Raw genomic sequence first — 14065 nt, forward strand, 5'->3', positions numbered from 1 at the left:
GTCAGAGCCCACTTAAAATTTTGCATGGCAAATATTTCAAATCAAAATATGTAACTGATAATCATATTTGTACGCATGCTGCAACACAACAAAGATTTTATTTGCTTCTTTTCGTACTCCTATTTTTTAACGGAACTGCGTTTGTGTGTGATTCCAATGTCTTATTTCTTAGTGCAGAATAATATGCGCTTTTCGCTTTAGACTGTCTAATTAAGTATATTTGTCATCATTATTTTTCATCATTACGTGGCCACATCCTAATGGAAATTTATAGAACTCGACCATCCCTACCTGTAGCATCGTTGAAAGTGATGCTGTCCTGTCGGCAGTGCCACAGTAACAAGCAAAAGACGCTGCGCTCATCAGCGACAAAAAAAAATAAATGACCATTTCGCCGTGGACACTTCTAATAGCCCGTACCTTACATACCGTCAGCCAACGCAGGCAGTGCCAAAGAGCACAAAGCAACAAAGGGGGTAACCGTCTCCAATACTTACCGGTGTCATTATCCTTGGCTTGCACCTTCAGAATCGCCGTCCCGAACTGGGCCCGCTCGGAAACGGTGATGTTGTAACTGTCCTGCTCGATCTCCGGCGGACAGTCGTTGACGTCCTGCACCAGGACCGACACCGGTACTTCCGCCGACACGCCCGACACGCTGTCCGTTGCTCTAATTAAAAGTTCATAACTCTGCCGCTGCTCGTAGTCCAGCTCGTCCACCACGTAGATCGCACCTGTACGACGGGACATGGATGATGGTCGCCGTCGGTTCGCGCGGGATAATGATGACAGCGTTTGTTGTTTTTTTTTCGGTTTTCGACGGTGATCCGAGTCGAACGGTGGCATCGTTAATGTTCCGGGTCGTCGGTGGTGTTGATGGGAAAAATGGGAAAGAGAAAAGAAAAATATACAAAGGATTAGCAATTTATGATATTATTAAAATTTTACGTTCACACCAGCGAGCAGAGCATGATAAATAGTGTGCTGATTTTATGAGCTTTTGATTTTTTTTTTTATCAAGTAGGATGTTACAATAGTGCGATTGGCGTTAGCAATAATGTAAATGTTTCATTCTGCGGAAAACTATCAACTAGCAAAGTGGAATTAATTAACACGAGGCTACAAACGGTACCATGCAAATTAGTTGCATACCAAAATGAGATGATTGAGTAAACATCAAATATTGTAGTTTTGATATTTTCAGATACCATTCAGATACTTACCACACAGAGTGAATACAAAAATGATTTCCAAAATTATTGAATATTTGTTATGATAATCGTTTATTGTCGATAAAGGGCTTTATTCAAAGCAAAATTTCAATTTATGTTTTTTGGTGATGCTTGAAACGAATTCCTCTCGATTTAAGCCGATCTCCGTACTTCATATATTAACTACTAATGAACCCGAACCGAGCTCAATTGTTATTATTTTTCAGTCATCGATAAATCCCCACCTGAATTATAAACTAAACTCGCGATGCATTTGTAATTGGGCTAGCCCACCCCGCTCAGTTCCTAAACCTCTGAATCCCGTATTCCAGTACGGTCACCCAAAAATAAATTGAAACCAAATCTGCCTGATTACAACAGGAGAGTCCATTCGTCCAGCTGCTCGAGCGCGTGATTGTGAAACGTGATTTGCGGTCAATTTTTGGATAACTTTGCACTCCGTTGCCGGGGCGCATTCAGGCCGGGGGTGCGTCGTCGCACCCCAACTTCGCGAATCCTAACACACAGGTTTCCATGCAGGGCCCGCATGACTTTGGCCTCCGCGAATTTATTAGCTCTGCCGCAAATTCTAATTACGAATAGTTGTTGTTCAATCATGAGCTGCGATTTATCAGATCAGATTATCACTAAAGGATGCATGATGGTTAAAATACATTCACTGTCATAAGACGAGTTTAGTACAATTCCATTTAATCCCACCATCTCGTATTACTTTTACATATACGTATTTCGACCTCAACTGTAAGGTCGTCTTCAGTGTCTCGTACTTGACTCGACTTAAACTCGTCTTATGACAGTGAAAACATTCCACTAAAAAAGAGCTAAATAATTTTCTTTAAAATACATTCTTGACAGAGAATAAGTACATTGATGACGAAGTTGTACACAAATAAGTATGCTGCCTATTCCACTTTTTTTAAACCCTATTGCTATCTATGTTACCCATCAATATAATTATTACCCAATTATATAATTATTACAATCATAGAACGTGGATTATGGTAGCTTTTAATAACTGCTTCTGTTATCTGAAATATATTGCAGATAGTTACCCTAGCAGCACAATCCGGACCGATTTGGTTGCAGCAACTCAAATGTGACTAAATTCGGTTGTTTAAAGTTCACAGTAACTTATGTACAACATGTGTGCTACTCGGGTAGTTAGGCCGAAAGTCATTTAGCTGAAAGGTCATACAGTCGAATATATTATTTGGCCGAATAGGTCATTTAAAGTCTCACTCGAATGCGCATATATTGCCTCCACCTTGTACCCCGAGCAGCACAAGTCAGATAAAAATTGTTGCAGCAACTTGATTGTAACTGAATCTGGTCACATATGAGTTGCAGTAACCTATGTAGAACATGTGTGCTGCTAGGGACACTTATTCGCTAGCATATGCGATTTTGTGTTGGCTGGGAACCTTTCTAATCTCGAGCTGCTCGAAGATGTGAATCCACCCTGGACCATTGACATCCAGGAAGCCGACCGTCCCTAGCAGCACATTTCAATCAAATCTCCTTACAACAACTTGATTGTCACTAAATTCGGTCACATATATGTTCCAGCAACTGATTTGAAATATGTGTGCTATTCGGGGCATTCCCTCAGCCACTATGGAGAGCACACTCGGAGGGAGATACAAATGGATCATCAAGACCGGGGCAGCTTTCGACACTCGGTTTGCGGTAAATCCCTGTCGATGACATCGACATTAGCCTGCTAGGACCAGCTAGTTCTAGGAGTTCATCCTTGCGGTAGCATATTGGTTACCGTTGTTAACACATACTTCCCCTGCGGTTCCATTCCAGGGGTTGAATAGAATGTAAGTAACATCAACAGCGATTCTCCACTCCCTCTCCTCTACCTAGGTGATATGAACGCCTACCTTCCTCCCTGGAGCGTTGGACTCCTCAAAGCTGTGAGGATTGACTATGCCGATCTTGAAGTGGGAGCCTTAACAGGGAAAATCACTACCCCAGTCTTGTTTCTGCCCACGCACCCTCCCACGGTGGTTGTGGCGCTATGACGATGCTGATCAATCATCATCAATCAATCAACAACAATTGGTTTTAGACGCTGCTAACACAACGATTCCACATTCCAGCAGCATGCCCGAGCGTCGAGCCCAAAAATGGTGGTCTGGGAAGACTCGAAGGGCCAGGAGGTTAAGGTCAGGAGGAAGGCTTTCCGAGCTCTCAGGAAACTTCTTTTTAAGCACCCGTTTAAGGTACGTGCTGTGAAGATTTATAAAGAGAAACATTGACAGTGTAGGATTACTATTAGACTCGATTCGGCGAATTCCCCACATGCAGCTGCAGAACTGTGGGTGATGGTCAATTCACTCCATGGGAAAGGAAGGTTCTCACCTCGATGTGGATGGTCGTACAATATCGGATCTACCGGAAGGCTCCGACGCCCACGGTAATTATTACGCGACACTAGTCTTTACCAGACGACTACCACCGGCATTAAGAAGGCTAATCGAACGAGGAAACCTGAACTTAGAGAATTTCGTCAGCAAGCTCTTGTAAACCAGCTCTTGATCGCGGAGTTCACTTTTGCTCTAGCTACGAGCAACGGGAAATTGAGATGAGATTGAGTACCCAATACTAAACCGTCTGCCATTCTCAGGTAAACAATATTCTTTAATCTCATCAACAAGATTTAGGGTCAGTACGGGACGATTGGAGAAGGAGCCAAGTGATTTTGATCCCGAAAAGTCTGGTTTCTGGTCAAGATCCCTCCATTTTTCTAACATCGCATCGTATGGGTCAAAAGTGGTTGAGAGTGTCAACCGTCGACTACCGGAGAAGCTGGAGGACGGAAGGCTTGGTCTCTGGAAGCACGCTTTCTGTCTCGGCTATGGACCGAGCTCATATTTTTCCTGCCTAGGGGATGTGCTCCAGAGCGCCATCGAGGAAGGGAAACATGGGGACCTTATCTCGCTGGACATCTCAAAGGCCTTTAACTGCATCTTAATCAATAGAGGGTTAGGCAGTTAATGGATGTGTTTCGTTGTTATCAATGCGATGAAGGAATGACAAGTGATGTTAATATTAAGGAGATTTGAGGGTTCGCCAAGAAATGTTAGGCCCAGCAGGTGGCCATTACTATTTGAAAGACTGTTGATCTGATGTGGTCGAGAAGCAGCAATCGTTTCAACTGAAACGACTTCCTGTTCGGTGTAGACATTTGAAGGGAGCAGGCTGTTCAAATCTTCGTCTTCCTCCCAGACCAGTTGGGGAAGATTGTAATACAGCACCACAACGATCGTGTCGGAGTCCGTAACCCATTCGTGTGATATCGTATGTAAACCAAGTAAGCCATGAGTCTAAAGAGCAAAGGGTTGGCAGTCTGAATATGGTGTACGCTACGAACGGATAAATAAAAAGGTACTCAGTGTTACAGTAGTGTTGATCATTCGGTTATTCCATTTATCCGGATTTCCCAGTTATTCGGTATAACATTGGCGACGAGGAAAATGTGAGTACTTCTTTTAAAATTATTGGAAAACGCATAGAATAATGAAAAATTGATCATAAGCCTCGCACCATTCATGTAAATTGTGAAATTTTCAATTCAAACCATGCCGGAAGGTGTGCGACGGTGAAAAAATCGTATCACCACTGTTACCATGGTAACTGTTGATTTTCCCCTCCGCGCAGAATAAACCGTCATTACCGTCGATTCATGATGATTAGGCGTCGATTCATGATTGTTTACAGTGCATGAACTGTTTATATCACACTGGAGACGTGTTCATCAAGTTGAGGGATCTGTCGTTTTGAATGACTCATTCATAAACATTCACAAATAATCCAGTTTGTATTTAATTTTCTTATTACCCCGTTTTCTACGCGCTACGTATTTAATTTTCATGGAAAGGTGAAAGTGCTGGTGAGCATAACAAGACTCACCAACAAGCTTTCGCGGTGCTATTATAGGTCCTAGTTCCTGTGTTTACTTGAAAGGTAAGTATTTTCTTTTCTTACAAGATTTAAATGAATAAAGAAGAGAGACAGCGTATACCGAACAACTTGTTTTTCATTTTAAACGATGGTGTGGGAAAGTTTACCTGGTATAATGATAACGGTACAAAGAGACAACTGATTAATAGAAAAGGTTAAGTGTTCATCTTATGGATACATATATGAATAAAATGGTTGTATGAGAATAATGTTGGCTTTATCCAAATGTGATGAAAGATTATTTTGTAGCTTGTCACAGTTATTTTTTTACATTGGATGATATTATTTACTAAAGCTCAGATACTGAGTTCAAAAAAAAAAACACGAACAAACAAAAGAAGGCAAAGTTTGCCACAAAAAAGAGAAGGCGGTTTTCGTCATTATTCAGAGAAGGCGGTTTTCGTCACTATTAGAAGAAGGCGGTTTTCGTCATAAGAGAAGGCGGTTTTCGTCATTATTCAAAGAAGGCGGTTTTCGTCATAAGAGAAGGCGGTTTTCGTCACTATTCAAAGAAGGTGGTTTTCGTCACTTTTACAAGAAGGCGGTTTTCGTCACTTTTTCAAGAAGGCGGTTTTCGTCATAAGAGAAGGCGGTTTTCGTCATTATTTAAAGAAGGCGGGTTTCGTCACTATTAGAAGAAGACGGTTTTCGCCATAAGAAAAGGCGGTTTTCGTCACTTTTAGAAGAAGGTAGTTTACGTCTTAATTGAAAAAGCAGTCTTCGTCATAGTACAGAGAAGGCAGGTTTCGCCATGAATGGACGAAGGCGGTTTTTCTTCATAATTTAGAAGAGATGTTTTTGCCGTCATATAGTTATTTCGAATCTTGCTAGTATAATTGAAATGAATGGTGCGATGGAGTTATTATGATCATTTTGCGTTATCACTAGAAAACGAATTATATAATTGAATTGTGATTTCGTTTCTCTTAATTCTTTTGAAAAACGGAATAAATGCGATAACATTAGGAGTGGTATGGATTTTCGCATAAGACCATTCCAAACAACACTGGAATCTACGCAATTACCTTTGGCATGGTCTAAATGGAAGCGCGATCTCGAATGTTATTTTGAGTCAGAGAAGATCGAGGGGCAATATGAGAAACGATCGAAATTGCTTTATTTTGGTGGATCAGATTTGCGAGAGATTTATGATAATCTACCGGAAGTCGAGACATTATCATTGGTTTTAATGAATCCTCCGTATTATGATGTTGCGATCGCAAAGCTAGATGCACATTTCGAGCCGTATCGTAGACGTATCTACGAACGCCATCTTTTTCGTCAGATTACCCAGAAGCCGTCGGAACGTTTCGCTGATTTCGTCCTTAGATTGAGAACTCAAGTAAAAAGATGCGAATATGACAAGCCAGAGGAAATAATTCTCGATCAGATAGTAGAAAAGTGCTACTCGAACAAGCTTCGACAGAAAATGTTAAAACGAGATATGATGCTAAACGAAGTTGAAAGTTTGGGTACAAGTTTAGAAGAAAGTGAGCGAAAATTGAAGGAATTCAATAAAACTTTTTCAAGCGATCCGATCAGTAAGGTGACTAAATGGAAACCAGAGCACATGAAACGTGATTTGAATGGTGAAGATGATAGTTTAATTACCAAACCAGAATTTAACATTTAACTATTCTAGGGCCAGGAAGGAAGCAGCATCCTTTTCCAGAAAAAAATCGTACAATTCCGGTATGCTACGCTTGTGGCCATGTTAGAGGTTCTGATTCCTGTCCAGCTAAGGCTGCGTCGTGTCTAAATTGTAAAAGTATCGGTCATTTTGCCAAACAATGTTTGAAGCGTGTTAATGATAGTAACCGCTTCCCGACATCCACAAAGCGTATCAGAACAGTTCAAGATCAGGACAGCCAGGACAAAGACAATGAATATATATTCTATGCCATGGGAGAAAACACATTTATGTTTGAAGTAGGCGGAATCGAAATACCTATGGTAATCGATTCTGGCGCGGCAGCGAACATAGTTAGCCAGAAAATGTGGGAGAAAATGAAACAGCTGAAGGTTCGTGTATGGGACATGACTGTCGATACCGACAAAAATTTTACTTGCTACGCTTCAAATGAGCCGATGCGTATCTCCGGGAGCTTCATGGCGATGATCCGAGGTGGAGAAAGAGAAAAAAAGAGAAAAAATTTTATGTTGCAAAGGCCGGACAACAAAATCTTTTGGGAAATCAAACAGCGAAGGCATTGCAAGTCTTGAAGGTCGGGTTTGATATCGGTAGCATCTCGGAATCTCCACAAGTAGCGTTTCCAAAGTTCAAGGGCATTACCGTTGAAATACCGATAGACGACACAGTGCAACCAGTTCAGCAAGCATACCGCCGAGCTCCATATGCTCTTGAGGACAAAGTGAACGATAAGCTTCAGATGTTGCAGGAACAAGGGATAATCGAACGCGTAGCTGGTCCATCAGCTTGGGTATCTCCGATGGTTCCAATTCTGAAGTCATCGGGTGACATTCGACTGTGCATCGATATGCGTCGAGCGAATCAAGCGATACTCAGAGAAACACATCCTCTACCACTAGTGGATGAGATCCTTGGATCAGTGACAGGCGCAAAAGTATTTTCAAAAATTGACATTAAGGACGCATTTCACCAGTTAGAAATATCCGAAAGATCTCGACCCATTACTACCTTCATCACCAAGAACGGTCTATTCAGGTAAACATTAACATTCACAAAACAGATAGGAAAATTTTGATTTATTTCCAGAATTATTAGAATAAATATGAAATAATGAATTATACGTAATGCTTTTTTTTTGTTTTCAACCTGTAGATATAGAAGACTTATGTTCGGTGTTAGTTGTGCTCCCGAAATCTTTCAAAAGACAATGGAGTCAATTCTAGCAGGGTTGGAAGGAGTCATCGTATATCTGGATGATGTAGTAGTTTTTGGGTTAACACAAGAAGAACATGACATTACTTTTACCCGTAACGCTGGGTAGACACCTTTACGTGGTGTGTTACGGGTTAAGATCTACCACGGTTGCATTGCCAGCTACAGGCAAATCCTGACCCAACGAATACCTTCCTCATTATCCAACTCCGTGGTATTTATGAGGGTGTCGCTAAGTCGGTGGCCTCTCGTTAAGTAAGTACCACATCAACACTTCCTTCCTCTTCCTAGTTACGGTGAAGATGGGCGTGGCCAGGAGTAGTAATCCTCATGCTTTTGTTATTTTTGTTTAAGACTGGAATCAAGGACCACTCCCCTTTTTGATTTCTGATAGCATTCTAGATAAGGATCTCAAAAGTAAAACATGAGTATCACTAGTGTCCAATCTACGAATTACACCGTAACAATGCTAATGCTAATGCTAATGCTAACACAAGAAGAACATGACAAGCGGCTTCAAGCTGTTCTAAGTAGATTACAAGCATATGACGTTCTCTTAAACAATGAGAAATGTATATTCGGAGCGAAGGAAATTGAGTTTTTAGGGCACGTACTCAGCGAAAAGGGTGTCAGTCCGACTGAAAGCCGAATTGAAGCGATCCGTACATTTCGAGAGCCGAAAACCGTAGCAGAACTTAGGAGTTTTCTAGGTTTAATAACATATGTAGGGAGGTTCATTCCAAATCTAGCAGCTAAAACAGAGCCATTAAGATCACTTCTTCGTAAAGGGATTGTATTCACATGGAAAGATAACCAACGTAAATCGTTCGAAGCGATAAAAGAAGCAATAAGCGAAATTGGATATCTTGGGTTTTTCGATACGAAGAAGAAAACCAAATTGATCGTAGATGCCAGTCCGGAAGGTTTAGGAGCAGTGCTGCTACAGGAAAACGATGACGGCCAGAATCAAATTATTGCGTTTGCAAGTAAATCCCTCACTGACCTAGAACGAAAGTATTTTCAAACGGAACGGGAAGCACTAGCTATTGTATGGGGTGTAGAAAAGTTCAGTCTGTACCTCCTGGGTACCAAGTTTCTGCTTATAACGGATTGCAAAGCACTTAAATTTCTGTTTAGTGCGCGATCTCGTCCATGTCCGCGTATTGAACGCTGGGTACTTCGTATCCAATCCTATAATTATGAGGTGAAGTACGAACCTGGTGCTACAAATTTAGCTGATGCTTTGTCCAGATTATCAGTAAACAAAACGAAACCTTTCGATAATACTGCGGAGTCTTACATCAACCACTTAGTGGACAATTCGATTCCGAGAGCTGTGACCCTCGATCAAGTGGCGGAAGCAACAAAGGAAGATGAAATATTGCAAAAATTACAAACAGCTCTGCAATCCGGAAATTGGTCGAATGATGTGCAAGCTTTCAAGTGTTTTAAATCAGAAATACACTCGGCCAAACGTTTTTGGTTTTTGTTGAGAGGAGATAGGCTTATTATTCCAGAGACTCTCCGATCTCAGATACTGACATGCGCCCATGACGGTCATCCTGGAATGAGTGTAATGAAGCGACGCTTGAGACAGAAGGTTTGGTGGCCAAAAATAGATGACTGTGTGGAGAAATACGTAAAACACTGCGAATCGTGCACTCTGGTGTCCGCCATTGGTCCTCCGGAGCCTATGCTACGTACTAGAATGCCCCAAAAACCATGGTGTGACGTGGCCATTGATTTTCTAGGTCCATTGCCTTCAGGCCATACCCTTCTCGTACTAGTTGATTATTTCAGCAGGTTCACGGAAGTAGTAGTAATGAAGCAAACCACTGCAGAGTTAACTATCCAAGCCTTGTATGAAACCTTCAGTCGCTTCGGGATACCAGAAACTCTGAGATCTGATAACGGGCCCCAATTTGCCAGCGAATCCTTCCGGAGTTTTTGTCGGGAGTTTGGTATCGAGCATCAAAAGACCACGCCCTATTGGCCGCAAGCAAACGGAGAAGTAGAGCAGATGAACAGTACAATTCTGAAGCGATTGAGGATCAGTCAGGTGGAAAACTCGACTGGCTGGAAGTGGGATTTGCGTACTTTCCTCCTGATGTACAATTCCACTCCACATTCGACGACAGGAGAAGCCCCATCTGCTCTTATGTTCGGCAGGATACTTCGAGACAAAATTCCGAGCATTCACTATACGAATAGATTATTCATTGAAGGAACTACAGATCGCGATTGGGAGAAAAAAGTAACTGCAGCAGAAGCAACAGATTGTAGTAGGAAAGCAGAAGAGAGCCAGCTTAGGGAAGGGAACATCGTAGTAGCAAAAAGGCTTATTAAGGAGAATAAATTAGCCACAAACTACAGCGCTGAAAAGTTCCAGATTATTAGAAGAGAAGGATCAGAGGCTGAAATTCGTTCGTTGGCAACTGGAAAGATATACCGGAGGAATGTGGCACACTTGAAGCCGGTGAATGTACCAACAGCAGATTCGAACTCATTAATACCAGGTGAAATGCAAACATCGACATCCAGTCATGAAACACAGCTACCACCAGTTCCAGAAAGTCAAATTGAAGAACCGTTAATCATCCGCCGTAGTAATCGAGAAACAAAACGTCCTGAACACCTCAAACATTATGTGCAAACAATATTACTAGATTAAGACTAATTGTAAGGGGGGAGTGTGATATCGTATGTAAACCAAGTAAGCCATGAGTCTAAAGAGCAAAGGGTTGGCAGTCTGAATATGGTGTACGCTACGAATGGACAAATATAAAGGTACTCAGTGTTACAGTAGTGTTGATCATTCGGTTATTCCATTTATCCGGATTTCCCAGTTATTCGGTATAACAATTCGCATAGTTGCTAAATTGCGGTTAAGTGTATGGAGTACAGGAACAGGACATAGACTGGAGTGCGCCGACTACCGAGGAATAACCTTCATTAGTTCGGCGTTCAAAATTTTGTCCCGTATTCTGTTCAACTGTTTGATATCGTTTGAAGAATCCTTCGTAAGCGAATACCAGGCAAGTTTTCGTGAGGGCCGATCAACGACAGATCAAATGTTTAGACAAATCTCGCTTAACTTTTCAAAATGACCTAAGTAACTTTTTTTTTTGAATTAATTTGAATATTGCAATCAGAAGACCAATATGAAAGCTTTTGATTGTAGTACTCAAATTAATTCAGGAAAAAATGCTACTTAGGTCCTTTTGAATAGTTAAGCGAGAAATCCTTGATGAACTTATAGACACATCATCTTTTGATTGGTAAGTGAGAAGTGAAAAGTAAGTATCCAAGGAACACACATGTTCCATATAAGTAACTGCAACTCATATGTGACCAGTTTCAATCGCAATCAAGTTGCTGCAACATTTTTTGTCTGACTTGTGCTGCTTGGCTAGTCTAAAGTAATAAGAGAGAAATGAGAAGTCAGTGAGATATAAAAAGTTATAAGTGAGAAGTGAAAATTGAAAAATGAGAAGTGAGAGATGTGAAGTAAGAAGTAAGATGGGCAAATCGAGAAATGAATAGTGAGAAATGGAAAGTTAAAACTAAGAAGTGAGAAATTCGAGGTGAGAAGTGAGAAATGAGAAGTAAGTAGTAAGAAGAAGTAAGAAGTAAGTAGTAGCAAGTAACTAGTAAGAAGTAAGTAGTAACCCAAGCAGCAAATCTTGTTTCACTGTATTGCAACTATTCGGAAAGAAACAATACTTGCGTATGTGCCATCAAATATAACTCTCTTGCAATCTAAAAAGCGCAAGAGATGGAGCCTACGGAAACATCCTTCGATTGCAGTAAAATTGCAATAATGTTGCAAAATACTACATCGGAAAAAAATAATATAAAAATATAAAACTGGATTCGATTTATAGATCTTGTGATTGATAGTCCATCACTCTACCAGAGCACCAACACTTCGAATGGACTGCATGTTGACTCACCATAAAAACCATACGATTATGAAGTTTTGTACTCTGGTTTTCTGTTACTTGATTGCACCATCACCAGAAAAAAATGTGAGTTGTCAAAACGTTGAACGATGCTAAATTAAACATGAAGGCACACTCAACTTATCTGCAACTCAATTTAAACAAACAAATTAATTTCTAAAGACGCATTGAAGTTACATGGTTAAAAGTATGCAACTTGATGATTTTGTTTCGTGTTTACACCATGAAGTGCAGTATTCTTTGGTTGTTTGTTTCCAAATGTCAAACACGCACTGCATTGCAATGTTAATGAAACATTGATCACAACTCGAACGTTTTGACATCGCGATGCAACTTTTTCGTGCTTTGATGTTTTTCCAATGCCTTTAATGAAACTGAATAGAAACAAGGTGCTTTTTGGAAGATGTTGCGTGTGCTACTTGACAAGAAGTTGTAAGAAGTATGACATGAAAAGTGAACCGAGTATAGGTAGGAAACGAGATTCTTTCTCTTTCTTTCTTTCTTTCTTTTTTCTTATTCTTTTTTCTGACTTCCTTATTCTTACTGTCTTAGGGAAGATCCATTTATTACGTATTGCAAAAATTGGGATTTTCGAAACGCCTCCCCCCTCTCCTTCCTATGTCACACTTTTTGTATAAAGCATCTGAAATTTTTGTATGGGTCATAACACTCCACGGAACCCCTCCTCCACCCTCTGAGCGTTACGTAATTTGGGAACGTTCTCTTATATCTCTTCACTCACTTCTCTCTACTCAACATCTCGCTTCTCACTTCCCAATTATTATCTCTCACTTTTCACCCCTAGCTTCTGATTATCTCACGACTCACATCGTACATCTCACTTCGCAACTATCACATCTCACTTCTCACTAGTCATTTCTCACCACTCACTTCTCACTACTCACTTCCCATTTCTTACTTTCCACTACTCACATGTTACTCACTTCCGTTTCCCAGAACTCACTTCTCACTACTCTGTCCTCATTTCGAACATCTCATTTCTCACTATTAAGTTCTCGCTGTTCACTATTCACTACGAAGATCTTACTTCACTCAAATTACAACTAATTGACCAAACGGCATTCGGCCAAATATTGCTCTGGCACAAGTCAGACAAAAATGGTTGCATCAACTTGATTGTGACTGAATTCGGTCACATATGAGTTGGAACATGTGTGCTGCTAGGGAAATTTGATCCCTATCTCGATACCTCCCTAACTCGATGGTCACTTCAATATCGAGTAAGGAAGAGTTCACTGTAAAAAACGCGACACTTTTGGCTTATGACCCGTCCTGTTAAATCGCCTTTTTTGCCAAACGATAATTTTGAGAAAAATTATTTAAGCTCTTTTAGTGGAATGTCTTTAACTGTCTAAGACGAGTTTAGTACTTTCCATTTAATTCCACCACTTCGTCGAGTCAAGTACGAGACACAGAAGACGGCCTCACAGTTGAGGTCGAAATACGTATCTGTAAAGATAACAAAACGTGGTGTAATTGAATGGAAAGTACTAAACTTGTCTTAGACAGTCGATAATTTTGGTCAAAAGGCATTTCCAATGACCTATTCGGCCAAATGACTTTTTCGGCCAAATAACCAAATCTGCCAAACGAAATTTTCAGCCGTATGACTCGTTTCGCAAAATAACGTTTTCGACCAAATGGTCCTTTCCGCAAAACGACCAATTCGGCCGAACGGCATTGTCGGTCAAATGGCCAGTCCGGCTAAATGTACTTTTCGGTCAAACGGCTTTTTCGGGCCAATGACAACTAAGGCCTTATGTCGCTTTCGGCCAAATGGGCAGTTCGGCTGTAAGTCATTTTCGGCCAAACTGTTTCCGGCCTTATAACCGTTTTGACCGAATGGAATTCAACCGTCTAAGACGAATTAAGTACTGTCCATTTAATTCCACCAATTATGGACAGTACTTAATTCGTCTTAGACGGTTGAATACATTCCACTAAAAGAGCTTAATATATTTTTCTGCGAATGGAATTCGGCAAACCCCTTCCTCGTCTTATTTGTCTTATTTGTCTTA

The 14065-nt window shown here is 40.9% G+C and overlaps 1 protein-coding gene across 6 annotated transcripts in view; it reads right to left on the minus strand.

Annotated features, from left to right (window-relative positions):
* The window catches only part of LOC134221115 (fat-like cadherin-related tumor suppressor homolog), a 386241-nt gene that overhangs the window by 46933 nt on the left and 325243 nt on the right, over positions 1-14065 (minus strand). For all 6 annotated transcript variants that reach the window (XM_062700308.1, XM_062700312.1, XM_062700311.1 and 3 more), the window contains one exon: positions 498-734. In XM_062700308.1, coding sequence (XP_062556292.1) covers positions 498-734 — 237 coding nt within the window. The remainder of the gene's footprint in view (positions 1-497; positions 735-14065) is intronic.

Source organism: Armigeres subalbatus, chromosome 3 (genome assembly GCF_024139115.2).
Source record: "Armigeres subalbatus isolate Guangzhou_Male chromosome 3, GZ_Asu_2, whole genome shotgun sequence".
Taxonomy (NCBI): Eukaryota; Metazoa; Arthropoda; class Insecta; order Diptera; family Culicidae; genus Armigeres; species Armigeres subalbatus.